The sequence below is a fragment of the Argiope bruennichi genome, chromosome 3, assembly GCF_947563725.1.
Source record: "Argiope bruennichi chromosome 3, qqArgBrue1.1, whole genome shotgun sequence".
Lineage (NCBI taxonomy): Eukaryota > Metazoa > Arthropoda > Arachnida > Araneae > Araneidae > Argiope > Argiope bruennichi.
In genome coordinates, this window is record NC_079153.1 from 145,307,981 (window position 1) to 145,327,357 (window position 19,377).

Sequence of the window (19,377 nt, forward strand, 5' to 3'; positions counted from 1 at the left end):
AGAAATCTGCTTTCGCTTGCCTCCCAGGGCTTTATTTTGGTATTTTTGTAGTTCGACTATTTTTTCACATAGTTTGAATGAGATGTAACATATATATTGAATAAGATAAGTTTTTACAATAACATGCGATCAATTATGTAATATAAAACTTTCATTTAATCACAGTAATTTCATAAACCAGCTATAGAGAAATAAGGCTGGTGGTGATCATAGTACCTGCGTACTTCAAAATTGAATTTATTTTTATTTAATTACTTATTCTACCTAATCATGATTTTTTTTTTGATGGTCTCAAACTTCCGAGCCATTTGAATTATTGCCAGTATTAAAACAATTTTTTTGGTGTTTCTGGCAGTCCTTTCATTTAGGTTCGAGGTTTTTTTTCGAATAGGAACAAATAAGTTCTCTTCCTAGAAAATAATAAAACTGCATTGCTTTTCTTTATCTAATTTATATAACACTCTGTAGAAAATGTGTAAAGCAGGAAAGTGGTTCAAGTGTCGGTTATGTTACGGCCTACTTTAGTTATGTTAATTTCAAAAGAAAGGTACTCCGAAATTTTAAAACTGGAAATGAAAATTGAAAGTTACAGTATAAATTCTTTTTAATAAGGAAATAATATAAAAAGGAAATTAGTATTAATAATTATGAGTTTTTCATCTTTTTCAAAGATGCTACAAGCACAACTTCTGGGTGAAGATTGGTAGTTTATCTTCTGGTACCATAATTTTCATATTATATATAGGCATATAGACTGAATTTTCATGTTTTAATTACAATTTTTATAATCCTTTGAATGAAAATAAAATTAAAAAATATAAATTTAACTTATACCATTTCGACTGCTGGTTGACCTTTGTTGTAAATCGAGGGCAGGAAGAAAATTCTAAGCGCGGCAAATCAGAATCGACCTTTTGCACAGGTCCCCGAGTCCAGAGAAACTCTTTCTTCAGCGATGTCTGTAAATTAATTATAAATGTTCATTCCTCATGTTTAGCTTCTTCATGAACAGAGGTCGCTAGACAGATTAAATTTGCTATGAGAACTTTCCACTAAAATTGTACAAGTATATAAAGGTTGTATCATTAAGAAATGAGTCGATCTGTCTGTTCACTCGAAAGTGCACTGAACTTTAAACTGAAATTTGGTACATCTAGCTTTGTCAATAGAATTTTGTTGATCTGCAACGAATTTCTGAACAGATCTGTTAAAGATTGCCTAATTGTCCATCTGTCTATTCATGTGCTTGTAAACGCGGTAATTCTAAAAAGAATTGCGCATTTGTGGTCTCGATGTCGAAATTTAATTTTGGACTCAATCGAACAACAACAGCAAAAAAAAAAAAAAAGTACAAGACAGATTTGCCTACTTTCGTTATGCGCCTAATTTAAGCATAAAACGCGCCATATTGTCTATATGTCATCTAATTTATGAAGAAAAAAAAAAAAATTGACGGGAGAACATTTCCTCTGGTTCACAGTAGAATCTAATTACGGTCATATGGCACTTGTTAATTGCTTGGACTCAATTTAATTCTTTACGAATAACTCGGATTCAAAAATTTATCGTCGTCTTACAGGAAACAGAAAGGACTTTGCATCAAACGAATGGAATAAGGCAACCTGTTAGTAAACAAATAAATAAAGACAAGTGACTCTCTAATATGGAGTTGGATGCTGGAAGTCATGCGTAGTGACAACTGTCAAGTACCTGACATGTCATGTGCATTTACTCCTTTACATTAGCAGTTATTTTACTTAATAATAATAAAAATAACAGCAGGAATGATCTTTCCTAAACTTTCGTGCATATTGTCTAATAAATATAAATTTGTGTTTTAGGCGCATTTTTTTCAACGAATTAAAAACCTAAATTTGACGCAGAACCACCATTGCAGTCAGAAAATCAATTACCAAATTTGATATATTTAAGTAATGATGTTTTTGAGTTATCGTTCCATGTTTCTGAAAGTACAGACAGACAAACATTCAACCCCTAGACACAAAATTTGTTAGGTGTCTAAGTAGGTGTTAAATCTGTGCACCGAATTTTATCCATCCAGGTCTCTTGGTAATTATTGTGTAGACTTATATTCGGCAGACAGATCTGAGTAGATTTCGCTCCAAAGTGGATAGAAATTCGCAAATTTGGTGTAAAGGCTATGAACAAAATTCCATCCCTCCATCTCAAAGCGTTTTTAAATTGTCTTTGCTACGGAGAGGCGGGCCGCTTGGCGACAGATTCATCAAAATCTCGAATTCAAATTTTTTGATGATTGCAATGTTTGCTCTGAAATTTGTACACGAGTAAAGATGATTGCGTTCTACAATACGGTCCATCTCTGATTGGATTTTGTTCCAAATTCGATAAGTAATCTACATTATAAATATTAAATCGGTATTCTGATATTTTTAATATACTATGTGTTGAGACAGACAGATGTTCAATATCTTATTGTGTTTGGCTCAAAATTTTATAGATGTCTGCTCGATAGATTCTAAATCTGTACACCGAATTTCGTTCGTCTGACTGTCTTCGTTTTGTAGTTACAGTGTTAGTTTATATTCAAGCATGCGGACAGACAAACTTCCTTTGAATACATTTTGCTCAAAATTGGATAGAAATCAACAAACTTATTATAAAGACCATGCACCAAATTTCCGACACTTCAGTCAAAGCGTTTTTGAATCATTTTTGTTACAAAGACGGTTTGACACATTTCAGAAATGTCTTTTTCGAAATCAGGAAGATCTTAAACGTGGAGATTTGTCAAAATCTGGAGTTCGAATTTTTTGACGGTTATAATACTGAAATAATCAATTATGTTTTCAAGACATGACAATGACTCATTTAATTCACTTTACGCTTAATAAATGACGCATCTCTCATTGGATGCGACAACCCGGAGATACCGGTCGCTGTGTCTCGATACAAAATGGGGAAGGTCACTGATCTCTCATACCCTTATTAGCGAGGTGCATGATATCGAGACGAGGCGATTTTGTGAATTCATTTTGTGTTTTATCACACGAGCTGAGGGAAATCATTTCTTTTGCTAGTTGTTTTGTGTTTCACTTACGGTGAGTCATGCTCTATATTTATTTTCGGTTACTTATTTTACGAGTAACTTCTTCACCATTCTATAATTATTTCTCAGTTTTAATTATTTAAGCACGTTCAATATAGTGAAAGGATTTATTTATTTAATGTGCTGAATCAGATACTTGACCTGTAAATGGATATAATCTTCTAATTAATTCCGGATGAGCACAACGGGCATCTTCAGTAAGTAAATCAATACTACTTTGACTCGGTGACAGATTTGAATATCAATTGTTCTGCCATGCGATACACGGGTTTGATTCGTCATTGTGTTCAGAATAATTAAAGTGATGCCATTTAAAGCAATCTATCCATCTATATTTATATATATATTATACATCTATATATAGTAGAACTATACATCCATACATATACATCTATCTTTATATAAATATAATGCTAGCATACATTCTACAAAAATCGTGATTATTACTTATTGTCGAATGGCAACAGCTAACTACGAATAAAAGACATCATTCGAATTTTAGACAATTTCGTTGAACGTTTTCGCAGCTGCGATGAATCCAACGCTTCGCTTAGATAATTAATGGAGCTGCAAAGTATTATTAGAAGTAATCTGGAAATAGTTCGTAAAAGTACATCCAATCAGAGTGAGGAATATTTGTAAGTAATAAATAAACAGGTTTCAAACCGAAAGTTTAATTGAGATCAAAAACAGGCTTAAACTTCACTTAAATAATCTTTTGATTTTTTAAATAATCCTACGGAAATTAATATTCATTACTTCCAAAACAACTATTTTACAAAAGTAGTTTTGATATTTTTTGAAGGCACAAAAAAAGTAACTATCGTTAAAATGCTATCAGTTTCATTTGCACACAATTTTTCCCTTTTATTTTCATAACATTTTTAATTTAATTTGATACATTATCTGTAACAACGGTTTCAAATGCTGTGAGTAGGGATTGCAATACCGGACCAAAATTTCAATACCGGTATTCAGTATTTTTTAAATCTTAATACCGGGATACCGGTTTTAATACCGGTATTAGAAATTTTAAAAAAGAAAGAAAACACAGGTGTTTCTTTGTTTTATTTGACAGAGAGTGTAAATATCCCAAAAAATAATTTGTAACTTATAAATTATAACAGTATATAATCACAAAAAAGTAAAGGAACATCTTATTTATTTAAATCACAAAAAAGTGTAAATATCACTATTCAGTCTGTGGTACTATTACAAATTTTTGAAATGTGATCTCAAAAAATAATGCATCAATTGCACTGTCATTAAGCCTGAAAAGTAATTTTGTGTAAAAATTACCAGCTGTCGAAAACGCTCTTTCGGCATCTACGCTAGCTGGTGGTACTGTTAGCGATATATTTTTTTCAAGTATTTACCTCTAAATCCCTCATCTTCAAATAAATCGATTTATCGTCGGATGGTTTGGGATATAGTTGATTTCTGTATTGTATTTTGGTTCGTTAAATTTTTTTTTATTTATCGCTAATTCTAAGTTTTGTTCAAAAGACAATTCCTTTTCACTATTGACAGTTGTGACATCTTAATCTTCGATAATTAAACCAAATTCTTATGAATGTGGATAGGTTTGTGGGTAAAAAATTTTAAGAAAATTTACTCTAAACTTAATCAGATTTGAATTGGTTATTTTCTTTTCTTCTTTTTCATTTTTAAAATCATTATAATTATGTAAATACCGTAAGACATTTTCTATTTCGGTATGCCTTTCTTCTGTGCGATTTTTCAATGTAATATATAATTATTCAGATAGTGATGTGTGCTGTTCTTTCAGTGATTGCAACATGAAATGTATTGTTGCATTAGCTGTTAATAAATTAGAATCTCTCTGACATAATGCCTCAATAGTCAGTTTCATTGGAAGTAGAGCTGATATAGTTCTGGATATTAAGTCGAATTCCCTATCTGAAAAAATAGTTTACAAGTTTAAGTCGATTATTGCTTTTTGGATTGGATTTCTCAGTTTCAAAAATCGTTCCATCATTAGGAGTAAACTGTTCCAACGTGTTTTAGAATCTAATATTAACATATATTCTGTTTTATTTTCAGTTAGTATATATTTTAGTAGTATATACTTTTTTTTATAGGGGAACGTTTAAATATCTTAACAATTTTTCGAACTTTATAAATTATAGGAAGCAATTCTTGATAGGTTAATTTTTCGTCATTATTTTCATTGTCAATATCACTCTCACACTTACTCTCTTCTAAGTTGGAATCCGAAGTTTCTATATCCACAGTATTTGGATTCTTCTGTTCTTTATTTTTTTGATATAATACATCTATTACTCCTAATTGAATTCCATGTGTATAGATAGCACAACTGCTGATTTGCACCCATCAACTTTCTAACTTTTTTCATAATTGTTGCTCCATCAGTCGTTATGGATACCATATTTTCTTTCAGGGATAATCCATGTTTCGCTCATTTAGATTTAAGTAATTAATTAAGCCATTCATTAGCTAATTCATTTCGCCCGTTAGGGAGACATAAAAACAAAAACGTATACTATATTGCTATGTTCACGATCCCTGAACATATAGTGGAGACAATTTAAAAAATTTCTAGTAAATACCGAAAAACCGGTATTTAAACTTGTGAATACCGGTATTACAAAATTGTACAAATGGCTCAAAATACCGGTATTCGGTATCCCGGTATTGCAATCCCTACACAGGAGTAATTGGTACTCTGTCCTTTTGATTTATTCGCCTTGTCAACTGACACTCTTTGCACTGTTGACAAAAAGCTCTGACATCTTTGGATATTCCATGCCAGTAAAAAGAATACCTTATTCTTTCAGCAGATTTTACTAGCGCCCATGTGACCTCCAAATACTGAACAGTGAGCTAAATTTAGAACTTCAAGTCTACGCTTCTTAGGCAAAACTAGCTGAGCAACGGACTCCCCTAAAACTTTTTCTTTGTGAAACAAAAATTTATTATGGAAATAATATCCTCCGGACTTTTCATTTGCACATTTTCTAGCATATTCCAAATCTGGACAACCCACTTGTTCTTTAAGAAATTCGTCCGACCTTGATAGTTCTTTAGCATTCTTTTCTGAATTTTCCACAGAAAATGCCCTTATTTCTTCACTTCCCAAGACTGGGTTGTCATCACTTGTTTCATCGACGATTTCTCTATCTTTAATTGTCTTCGGTTCCGAGTTCTTTTCGGAAATATCAACGAAATAATTTTCTTGAACACCCTGCAACTTGTCCCTTATTTCTGGGGGCAACAGTACATCATCCACCAGAGTAGGAGCAACTGCACACAGCACTTCTTGGTGAATCATGTTCCCGTCTTTGCCAACGATGACACCCATTGGAATATTGACAAGAGAACATTTCTCTGCTGGACCAAAAATGCCTTTTATATAAATTGAAGCCTTATCTTCAACAGGAAAATCAGTCAATATATCTCTTCTGACTACAGTTATTTCAGTGCGAGAATCAATTAAAGCTGTTGCAGGCTTTCCATTCACACTTATACGTATCTTTTCTAGATTACAAAGACCTTTATCAAGAGAAGGTCGTCTGTGAGACATCACTTTAGCCACTACTGCTGTTTCCTTAGTTACCGGTTCTGGGTCCACGACAGTTCTGTGAACATTTGCCTTTCTTCTACTATCTTGATCTGAGTTCGTCTTTAAAAGTTTGGGACAGAACTTCTTTACGTGACCATCCACTCCACAGAAATAGCAGGTAAACTTTGGACGGTTTTTCGGTTCGTATCTATTCCGTGTGAAACCTTTATCTTGCTTCATCTGTTTAGGACTATTATTATAGCCTCTGTTATCACTGCTAAAGGCGTTATTTCTAACATTTACATGTTGATGTGCCTTGGAATTTGGATTCGACGGTCTCCGATAAGTTTTTCGAATACACTCGTACTCGTCTAGCTTGTCTGTTAAATCTTGGGGTTTGACTAATGTCCCCCATACGTCAATAAAATGGTCAAGAACCTCTTGTGGAACTCTCTTCTTTACTTGATCCGTAATGATCAAATCTTTCAGTCCCTCCAAATCTGTGACATTCAAAGCACTTATCCAGCCTTGAAAGTAATTTGTAACTTAATAAATGAAATCTTTCCAACTCTACTCTGGATTTCTTTGGTGCTGAACAAATTTCTGCCGAAAACCTTCAGCATTCAATTTAAACTTCTTCATCAAGATTTCCTTCACATGTTCAAAATTAAAAAAATTCTTCTTCTGGAATTCTTGCGATCAGTTCCACTATCTCTGCAGGCATGAGAGGTATTAAACATGACACCCAGTTTTCCTCATCAATTTTCAACCTCCTGACTTGTCTCTCAAACAATGACATATATAAGACAATGTCACATTCTTTTTCGTCGAATTTTGGCATGGACTTGGAAATTTCAATCTGCGGATTGATATGAAATTGTCCACCACTAGCTGAACTAGCATTAGATGCAGCCATTCCTGCTTCCATTTTTTTCTTTTCCAATTCAAATTCCATCTCCATCTGTAACTTCGACTTACTTTCTTGTAGAGATTATTGTTTCTAGTAAAGTTTTGACAAATTCTTCTTCATATACCTGACTGCCAGTAATTAATGTTTTTAGCCCATATACTGTCATATCAGATTTCGGTTCCTCCCCCATTTCAGTTGCCAACACTATAAGATCACACTTGATACCCTTTGCCAGAAACGCCATTATTAAATAATAATTCTGACCCGAAAATAGAAATTTACCCTGTTTCTTTTAAATTATACAAATACTTTTTTGTTGTTTTAAAAACGCGCACCAAGAATTCTGTTTTCCCGAATAACAGCAAATAGTATTAATTCTAAGAAATATCCTTTTAATAAAAAAAAACACAAATGGCATAAATTAGATGATAAAAAAAACCCATAAATCTACTCTTTCCTTTTACTTATTTCTAGTTTTCTTTTTTTTTAACTGCCGTCAACAGGATTCATAAAACAAGAATGATTTATCCAGAACACCGGAAATACGTATATCAATCAGAAAAGTATTATTTTTAAAATATCTTTCGTTCGAAATCGAAACGAAAGTTTTACTGGTAATTATTTTTCAACTAGAATACAGAATTATGAAGCACAAAATTCAACTAAACATATCACTTATTTACTAGAATACAGAATTATCAAGCATAAAATTCAATTAAACATACCACTTATTTAAGACAACAATCAAAATAAATTCTTTAATGTCCAGAATATCTGAAAAAAGAACATAAATATCAAAACAAGTGAAACAAAAACTCGTAGAGCTTATTATTGTATTTTTCAAGAATTAATTCGTTGCAATGTTTATGGAACAATTACTTTATTATATATTTTAAAAAATATATCAAAAGAACACCAGTTTTGTTCTTATAAAAATAAAGAATTTACTATAAAATGATATACAATTATTTATGAGAGCATTCACCCTTTCAAAACGAAACGATAGTGTTGAAGCGGTTGGGACGTGCTAGGATAGAACCTGGGACCTTTAGGTTAGCAGTCCAGTAACTTAACAATTATACCAAAACGATCGTTCGGGTAAAAGAGTTGTTACTATCTTATATGCGATTCACCACAGTACTCTCCCTCCAGTGAAGTCGGAGGTGAGATGAACGATATGGCGTTGAGTGGTGATGTATTTATGTAGTAGTAGCTGTTGTCTTAATGGGCCGTACCACATTTATTCGAGTAGCGCCAAGCGTTATGGCGAGAGTTTGTGGGTGCCGATGAGCCAAGTGTGTCTGGCGACTTAGGGTTGCTGCGTCACGTGAGTCTGACGACTTTGCTGCGCCAAGTGAGTCTGGCGATTTTGGTTGCGGGTAGATGGCGCCACAACAGCTGTATGAAGGTTGAAGGTTCAGCGTCCGAGGTCACCAATGTGCAGGTTTGAGACGCGTGAGGATAGAACCTGGGACCTTGTGGTTCGCAGTCCATTAACTTAACAATTATACCAAAACGATCGTTCGGGTAGAAGAGTTGTTACTGGCTTATATGCGATTCACCACAGTGTCAACAGTTGTTCAGCTCATTTATTGATAGAAATAAATTTTTAACACAGCATGTTTTAGTTTTATTTCTCTAAAGGTACAATAATCAACTTTCTTTTTTTTACTCTCTTTATTTTACTGACGTAAACTATATTTAATTATCGTAACCACTGACGCGGTATTATCACTGACGTAACAAATAAAATGGCAAGTTCCTGGCGGAACAAAGTATAAACTATAATAAATTAATACTTATTTGTGCTGTAAAGATATATTAAAAACATGTTAGAAGTTGACACAACATGCAGAAGTTAGAAATCTGGATATCACTGGCGTGATACAACAACTTATATTCCTGACGGAACAAAATCACTGACGTGATACAACAAATTATATTCCTGACGGAACAAAATCACTGGCGTGATACAACAAATTATATTCCTGACGAAACAAAACTATATCTTTACATGCGCACCAATTCAGAAAACATTTAGCTTACCCGAGTTCTTTTAGCTACTGCCGTAACTTCCCTCATCACATACCTGGATTCGGTGGGTTACCTCGATTTCCTTCTGGATTAAAAGAAAAGATAATAGACACCTTCATTAATCAAGATCCCGTTCGCTGCCACCAAAATGTCGGCGCTGCCGAGCTTTTTTAATTTTTATTTCTCATCAGAAAAATTAATAAGGCAAAGACTGCCCTTTTAGTAAGTAAATGTAAACGAAAATAATTGGTATGGCACCATATTTAAATTTTTTTGACAACATTTAATTGACGTAGGACGAAACATAACACACAAGAACACTATTACAAAATTTAGTACGTGAACCTCATAGAGCTCCGAAAATCCATCTTTTTTCTCTCTCGGTACCGTCTCTCCCGCCGTACTACTGCTCCACCCTCTTCCCTTCAGTTCGTTTTCTGGTTCTAATCATCCGCAGCGCCCTCACACTGGAGTATCAAGAATATTTCACTGAATATATTTCCTCTGAGCTTTTAAAATTTTCTTCGAGTGCATATATTGATTGAAACAAAATAAAATATTATTATTTAAGTCATTTAAATCCTTTTGAAAATAAAACTGATGATAAATTAGAGAAATTTGTGTAGCATAATTCTTGAAATATAAATAAATTATAAAAAAATATTTTATAGTACACATAAGACTTCAATACTGAACGATTCTGTTTTCTGTACTTACATTTTGAAAAAACTTATTTGATTAGGATTTTTTTTTGTATTAATTGACGTTTAATCACTTCCACTTCAATTGCAAATTCAAATTTTGTAGGAATTGACAGAAAATTGGAGAGTTGCATAGGACAATGAATGGAACGGCTTTGATGAGAGTAGGAATTATATCCCTATCAAAATGTGAAGCTGAAAAATGTTTTGCTGAAGAAGTCATTTAGAAAAAAAGTTATATAAAATATTTAATTGAAAATTTTAATGAGTTTTAATGCTGGTGAACCAGTGCCTAGATTTAAAATGAAACATCCGGGATCCCGTCTCTTTTCTTTTCCAGAAAATTGATGACAACTGTCAAGGGCCATTGGACCAGACTTCTACATATATGCTATGCTTATGGAATCTTTCTGCTTCCTCAAATCTACAAAGGTAAGTAAAATTCTACTTCACCCTCTGTTAAATGAAGTACGCAGTGCCATTACGGTGCCTTCAAGCGATCAATCTCGAACCACTCAATTTCTTTTGAGGAACAGATCCAAATTGTCTTATCGTCTTGTTAGATGTTCCTTCTTCTGCTTGTCAAATGGGATTGAAACATTTTATCTTAATTCGAAACAAGTGCGCTCATTGTTCATATGTTAACTCAGTTTGGAAGGCTACCCATGGTTACTACTCCTCGTATAAACTTTTCAAATGTATCCTTGAATGAAACTTTTACTTAATAATAAAATATAATTATACGATATATTATTGTGTGATAATGATACATATATTAAGATTTACTATGATGAAAATTAATATAACGAATGAACCTGTTTCATTGGCACAACCAATTTCGATAGGCTGGTTTTATTTTCATTTATTTCAAGCGAAAGTCAGATTCAAGTCGCAACCGTATTCTATGTTCATTTTTAAGTAGTGATGTAGCTAAAAATTCACACAAATATGCGTTGAAAGGCATTAAACATTTAAATGCTTTTTCGAAAATACCTTTATTTCTTTAACATCCACATAAAACAATATTTTTGGTTGGTGCGTGCTTATTTATTTAGTTTTTTTTTTCAATAACTGTTTTTATTCAGAAATTTAAGTTTAAAAAACGTTAATGTTATGTGTGCTATTTATTCAATGACATCAATTAGTTTTTATGCAAGAGCATAAAAGTGCTAATGATTTCTATTTGTAATGTGAGAATATTTAATCATTGAAATAAATTAATACGTTCTGACCCGAAACTATAGACATAGATCAAAAACAATAAGTATCCCCACCTAAAATATATTTCATTATTTTCAGAAATAATTCAGATATTTTGTGTAATTGATTTATTAGGTTTTGTTGTAAAAATATAATAAAATAAATTAAAACTTTGTAAAATATTTTAAAGAAATAAAAATCACTTGTCCCGTAAATATAGACATCATCTTATTTTACTTAAAAATATTATTAGTTAAATATTTTTTTCAGCATACTATTATTTGATTATATTTCTTGAGCGTATTTATCGTCTGTTTTTCTGCCATTTATTGCTTTGGCGTAGTTTTTCGGTTTGCCGTTCGACCAAGAAATCAATATTTTTATAAATTCGACTAAATGCTTAGAGGTGCTCATCAAAATTTTGGATTTAAAACTTACAGGCAACCATCCGAAACATATATCCAAGATTTTAAAGAGATTTTTAAAAGAGCGTTTACAGAATGTTACATAATGGCGACAAGTGGTCCTGTGAGAAAAGACAAAGAATAATATCTGCGGAATATGTTATTGCGATGAATTGCATCAAAATTTGGAGTAATATACTACTTAGAGAAGAATAATGGAATATAAAGGAACAGCTTTCAAGAAATGTCAAAGAAACCATGCTTAAAAATAGACCGCAAAACTGGGCGTTTAAACAGGATAAAGAAAGAGATGTCTCATCGTGATAATTTTAATGTTAATAAAACGTAGCTGTTAACAATATACAGTAATGAGAAAGAAAGGATCTTGGATGAATCGAAATTTTATTTGCATGATTTAAGAAGCAACCGCAAAATTTTTTTAGTAAAAAGTAAGTCCACGAATCAATAATAAATTGGGGTTGGTTTTAAATAAATATTTTTAGCAATTTGTATCAAGGAAATGAATTGCCAGGACTATCAACAAATATTAGAGGACCGTTTTATTCCACTACAGAATTTGCTTTGAGGATTACGATAAGACATTTGTCGAGTTAGGCACATGAATAGGCGCCTAACTCGACAAATATGGGGTTCAAAATAAATAATATCATTGCCATGCACTGGCCGTCGCTTAATCTGGACTTAAACCCAATGGATAATGTGTGGAAACATCTAACACGAAAAGTATTGAAAATGGATGTCAATATTTTTCAACCAAGGACCATAAAGTAGAGATAAAACAAGCATGGTTTGAACTCTTCCCAGAAATACAGAAAAGTCAATTCTTTCGATGGAAAACCGTGTATTTGGAGCAATTAAACGTAATGGAGCCACATTAAATACTAACATTTGTTTGTGTCCTTAAACTTTAGATATACCCCATAAAAAATATTGTCTATAATTATGTTACACCCAATTTCCTGTTTTTTATTGAACAAATTCAACATTTGTTCTTTTTAATAAATTCACTTTAAATGTGCTTCATGTAGTGCTTATAATTATACTCCTATGAAAAAAAATTTCATCCCATTCTTATTTTTACTGTGAATTGTATTTTATATTTTTTTCTATATTTTTTCGGATTGCATCATTACTTTTTATAACATTAAACAAAGTTAATTTATTAGTTATTCTTCAAAATTTATTAATGATACTGTAAGTAGTTAGATAGCTTGAACTGAACTGCTTTTTTTAATACTTTTATTTAACCAATTTTTCAAAGTTTGTAAAAGAAGAATTCTAAAATCAAATTGACATTCACTTCTTCATGTGCTACAGCTTGAAATTTTGTTTCGATGACAATACACTATCTCAATATTTTCATACCTTGCTTATAAGTTTCAATTTTGAAAAAAGGATACACGTAAGGTCATCGAGCAGAGAACTGATTTTCTGATTCTATTTTATTTATAACACTGAATTAATATAAATTAAAGACAAAAATTGAATTGTAATTATTTAAAAAGAATTATTATTTTTAATAAAATTTTTGTTAGTGTGTTCTTAAAAATGATTTTTACTGCATTCATTTTATTTTTTTATTAACTAATTCTCAAATAAAATAGGTATATTAATTTTTTATGTTATTTATTAAAGAATAGCAACGTAGCTGATGATTTTTATTTGTGAAATCAACACGACGTAGATTCATTAAAATAAATAAGTACATCTAAGATATATATTAAGTTTTTCTGTATTCTCCCTTCTCTCTTCTATGGTTATAACAAAGGCAGTTTATGTTAAATTTTTCAAACCTTCCTTAATATATTTAAAGATTTTTTTTTCCTTGAACCCATATTTTTTTTTCATTGCGTTTTATGAGTTTCAGTGCGGAGCCATTGCACAGAGGGGTATGAATTCGGATGCATTTGGACTCACGATGAGAAATCTCCTCTCAGATGGGTGCCCGATTCAGGTGAGTTTATTCTCAGAAACAAGTTCTTAGAAGAGTCGGCTAAATAATATCATTTCATATATTTTGATTTTAAAATGATTTTAGACTAGAATATTTTCAATGAGTTGTGAAGTATGAGATTCGTAGCACACAGATTGAAAAGGTAGATTCTTAATTAATTAAAAATTAATAAAGATTTTTAAGATTTTTTTGAATAAACTCTGGAAAAAATTATTGTACGAAACGTATTTAGAGACCATCCTAAATTTAATAAATAAATAGATCTTTAATAATAGCAGTTTCATTTCCTTTAAATTTTTTCTAATTTCAATATATTTTTCAGTTATTTCAATGAATTTAATTTTAAACCTGATTTGTAAGAGTGTTTTGTATGCTATATTGAAATTCCATCTATTTTTATTTTTTCATCAAATTTTTCGCTCGTTTGCATTAGTCAATGTTAAAGTCATCACACTCACACAAAAGAAAAGTCGTTTTCAAAGCAGAATTTCCACTTCGACTTAAATTAACATGATATCTTTAGATTAGTATTCTTTTCATAAACCGTATGATTTAAAAATTTTTTATACTGAATGCAATGAAACCAGAAGAATTACGCCTAAAACTTTATCAGGCTGCCGTATTTCGAATTAGAGGCTCGAATCATACTTGATTTTTTTTTCTATTGTCTTTGTCGTATTCTGTTTTTATGACAGCAAAATATATTTCACAATTAATTTCGCAAGATTTTAATTTTCATATTCACTTTGATTATTATTATTATTTGTTTCATTTCTAAGTCCTATTTTTCTTTAACTTTACTGCTTGCGGTTTAGGAAACGAACCGTCATTCAAAGAACTAAATTTAATTTTAGTTGCAGATGAAATATCATGCGAAAAATACAAACGTTTAGATACAAATAAAGAGAAATAACAAAAATAATATTTTGTTATAATGAGAAAACTTTCTGGGAATACTCAGAAATATATTCATTGGTTTAAGTGAGAGAGTATTTTCGAGGGAATTCTGTGTGTGTTCGATTTGCAGCTATTCGTTTTAAATTTAAAGTGCAATTCTGCCTTCCTCTGAAACTCTGCATTCAATGACGCCCATTTCAGACCAACATTGCCCTTATCCCCATCAGTTTAGAATCATATTTACTTGAAATGAATAAAATCTGTGTTGAAAAACGTATAAAAAACATATTTTTATAGACCCGCAGTTATGTCTTTGTTTAACTAAAATTGTTGTATTAAAGTGGCATGGAGATAGAAAGCGGGCGAGGTATATGAGCGAGATATAAATACTTCGAACGCCAATCTTAGGGAAGCATCAGAAATAAAATGTGATTGTGCAATGGTCGCTTTTTAAAACCAAATATGACGTCATACCCCGCACGCACTTACGTTTACTTAGTCGTCGAAATCATATTATAAATCGGCACACTCACCCTCGTTGCGTCTTTGCGCTATTAATTATTACCAATACAAGATATCTTTCATTTAGAGAACAGTGCATTTTGGTCGCAGCTGCTAAAATACAGAACACCGTGAATAATAGTTTTTCGGTCCTTTATTTAACATGAGTGTATGATTTGAAGGATAATTTTAATATAGATGGCGTTCTTTAATTCGAAACATTTGGAACTGCAATCCTGTCAGGTCACCGGTTTTGCCGGTCGTTATCGAACATTGGTACAATTTCAACGGGAATATCTAAAGAATTAATACAAAACATTTACATATAAAATAAGTTGAAAAAAAACTGCTTTGGGGGAGGATCAAAGGTGAGTATTACAGTTTCAAAAAGTCACTGATTATCCTATTTCATCCGTGATTTGGATTTCTTTAAAATAGCATTACAGACGCCGGTTTTAGAAGATTTTTGAATTCATTTGATGCATTAGAAGCCTGCTTCCACGAGGATCTGTCACTTTAAAAGATTCCATGTTCTGAACCTGAAATTCTGGCGGATTTACAAGAATATCTGTTCATTAGTCAGATCCTTGATTATTGGCATACCTCTGTCAATTTCAGTTCAGTCAGTAGCTTTCGATTCTAGCATTGTAACATTACAGTGACACATACACACAATTATAAAAATGCTGTAATTACATAAACGTTTCTAATGTTTGGATCTTGATCCATAAGAACTGCCCGAATCTAATTTAAAAAGTCAATCGTTTGGAGATCTATCCCTGCTGTATTAGATAGTGAGTTGAATTCGAGGATGGCTGAATTAAAAAACTCCCCGTGTATCTTATAAACATTGAAGAAACGTTTTAATGCATTTTCAAAACTATACATTTTCCGCAGAATCCGGGCAGAGCTTCGTCCGGCTGACGGGGTGCCCCCAGAACGAGTGTGGCATTGCTGTGATGCAGAGTCCTTGGCTGGAACCCCGAGACCGGGAAGCGAAGTTGGTCTTGCACTACAAACTATACGGCACGTCGGAGGTGTTTCTGCGGTTGTACCTCAAGACGGAGGACGCGGGCGGGCAGCAGACTCTCTTCTCCAAAGAAGGCAATTACAAATTCACCTTCCCCAAGGAGTGGAAGAGCAAAGAGGTCGTCATCCCTCCGACTCTATCCCGACACAGAGTAAGTGAAGGAGGGGCACTAAACTCCATTTCAAATGAATACTTAAAAAGGGAACGTCCTTCCTTTTTATATTGGCAAAATAAAAAGGGATGACGTTCATTTCAAATGACTGTTTTTTTTTTTTTTTTTTTTTTTTTTTTTCAAAATTTTATATAGCAAGTAATATATTTCTTTGAATAATGGACAAATGAAAAACATCATTTTGCTCATCACAAAAGAATTAAGCAATTAGCTGTGATACAATTTCTGGGTCTAATATAGAAGAGAAAACTGAAAGTGTTCCTTAGTTCATATTTGAAAGAACTGAACTTGTGTGAATAATATATTAAATTTTTATTCTTTTTATAGCTCATACTCAAGGCTAATATTCCTTATCCCCAAGCATACGTAGCTGTCAAAGGTATTAATTTGGATGGTAAGCGCTTTTTGCTCTCTCAAGAATTTTCATTTATATTTATTTATTACTCATTCGCAGTCGAAAATGCTAGGAAATGTTTGATCAAGATATCAACTTTATATATCCCGATTCATTTTAATCGAGAACAAGCTTCTTACAGTCGAATATTGATTAAATGAAGATATAATGATAATAATCTGATATTGATTTTTTTTAAAAAAGAAAATAATATTAACTTGGAAAAAAATGTTTCCTATTAATTAATTTAACCTAGACTACAAAACGCTTAGAGAGGGGTTTGAATGGCCGCAACCTTATGTTTAGAATCGCCGTTTCAAGACCCGATTTCATTGAATATTCGTTGTGCATATGGGCTTCCTTTCGCGTTGAGCGCACGTCAAACATTTCATTGGTATAGAAATCTGAGACGAAGGATTTGTTCAAATTCTTGCCATCTGGCCATTCTTGATCACAAAATAGCTCTAGTGTAAATTCATTGCTCAAATATAAACAAGCGAAATGTTTTGTTGTTTTAACATTGTGAAGCCTTTCACACAGAACTCATTTCATTCGTTTGATTTTTTAATTAATGTCACCTAATAAAGTTCATTAAAAAAGAGTGTTTTCAGGAATCAAAATATGCAGTCATTTACAATAAAGGCTCGTCAGTTTAAGAAGAAAAATGCTGAAATAGTATAATAAATCATTTGCGCTAAAGCTTACAGAAATCAATTAAGTGCTTGAGCATCCACCAGATTTTATGAAACTGATTCGGGCTGTCCTCTAGGTTTGGTGAAATAAGTTAGAGAATTGGATGATAAATTTAAGTGTTGCAGATTAATCCTATATATGCATAAATCTCTTTCAAATAAAAAAAACCAAAAAAAAACCAAGGTAATAGTTATTGAAAGCTGTCGTGATATTATTTTGATATTAGCTTGTCAGAACTTCGTTGGTTTTTCCGAACAACTTTGTACATCATTTATCATTTAGTGTCTGCCAATATTCTCGCATCATACAACTCCATGTGCAAAAATATTCCATGGAAAGCGCCAATGAAACCAAATTAGAATTTAAGCCCTTGAGTTGTATGGTGACAGAGTGCAAGGGGGTATAGTCTCCACGCCGCTAAAGCGACAGATTATGTGTTTTTTCCTTAACTTTTTTAAACAGATACCACGAAGCAGAAAAGAATACTTTCGGATGTACTCCAGGTGTAATTTTACCTTACTGTAGTACTACTTTGTTAGTCGCAAAAATTGATGACTGAGTAAGATGTCTTACTGCCTAAAACCTATGATTCCCGGAATTTAGATAAAACTGTTTCTAAAAAATAATAGTTCAAATTAATTTTGTTCTGCATATCTCATATAAATCTATTAATCAGTAAGCAATGCTGTAATGATGAAGTGAAGTGCTGTAATGATGAAGCACGTGTAACACCGCCTCATAGGGCGTACTGAGAGAATACAATGCTACTTCTGTAGAAAACACATGCGGCAATGAATTATGTATCGTGATTGAAGGCACCTCTGCTACGTCACTGAAGCTAAGGAGCATCACGTAGGATTCTAACATAGCTAGGTACCTACTTTTGAATATGGAGCTCCTAATTTTGCTTTGATGATAACACCTTAGCATGGATTCTATTTTTCAAGCTTCAGTGCCACCCCAATATGAGGATCTTGGCTCACTGCGGATAATTTCAAGTTTTCTTTACGTGATGTTGAATCATTAATGGTATCGAGTTTCTTGCCTACGGTCTTCCAGCTATGAAGCCACAAGCCACTTTGTCAAACACAAAGTTTCCGCGGCCTCTTCGAAAAGTCTCAAGATTGACAATGGATTGATTAACCAAGGTTTTACGAATTTTTCCTTTTACAGTCCATTTCCGCCAAAAAAAAATGACCGCGTCTCTCTAAAGATAAATAAATAGATAAATTCATGAAGCCTTCTTCTAAATGATTTGAGAGATATAAATATAGAGTGATTAAAACTAATTTTTCACTTTTCTCTCCCATAGGAACGATCCCTATTATCACAAGTGAGTATTTCTTTTTTTTAATTCTTTGAATTCTCCCGTTATTAACTCTCTGCAGTTTCAAGTATTCATATTTCCAATTATGAGCGTTAAAGAAATTATTCTTAGAATCCAATCTTGTGATATTATATTATTACAGAATTCTTAATTTTTTGCTCTGCATTTATATTTCCATGCAAATGAATGAAATTACTTTTATTGTGTGTAACATGTTGTAACATATTATTGTTTAATTGCGTGGAACATGATTTCTTTCAACTTTATCATAACTTTGGTTTCTAGAAAAGTGGATTTGTGCTTCTAAATATATTTAAAGAATGTGAAATAAAATCAAAGTGATACATAAAAAAATTCATCTCTCCCCTTTCATGCGTTACGCTAAAGAATTATTGCTCTTGAACAGATGTCTTTTAAGGGGATCATTAAATCAAATATATAGAAATGTCGTTGCAGAACACCTAAGTAGATCTCTTAATGCAATTATTATTACCTTTTTACATTTTC

The 19,377-nt window shown here is 32.2% G+C and overlaps 1 protein-coding gene across 1 annotated transcript in view; it reads left to right on the plus strand.

Moving 5' to 3' along the window:
• The first annotated feature begins 3,039 nt into the window (after nt 1–3,039).
• Nucleotides 3,040–19,377, plus strand: part of LOC129963411 (uncharacterized) — a 28,123-nt gene continuing 11,785 nt past the window's right edge. The window contains exons 1-6 of the mRNA XM_056077766.1: nt 3,040–3,080; nt 10,618–10,709; nt 13,770–13,856; nt 16,152–16,435; nt 16,784–16,850; nt 18,856–18,876. Of these exons, the coding sequence (XP_055933741.1) occupies nt 10,625–10,709; nt 13,770–13,856; nt 16,152–16,435; nt 16,784–16,850; nt 18,856–18,876 (544 nt within the window). The 5' untranslated portion in view covers nt 3,040–3,080; nt 10,618–10,624. The remainder of the gene's footprint in view (nt 3,081–10,617; nt 10,710–13,769; nt 13,857–16,151; nt 16,436–16,783; nt 16,851–18,855; nt 18,877–19,377) is intronic.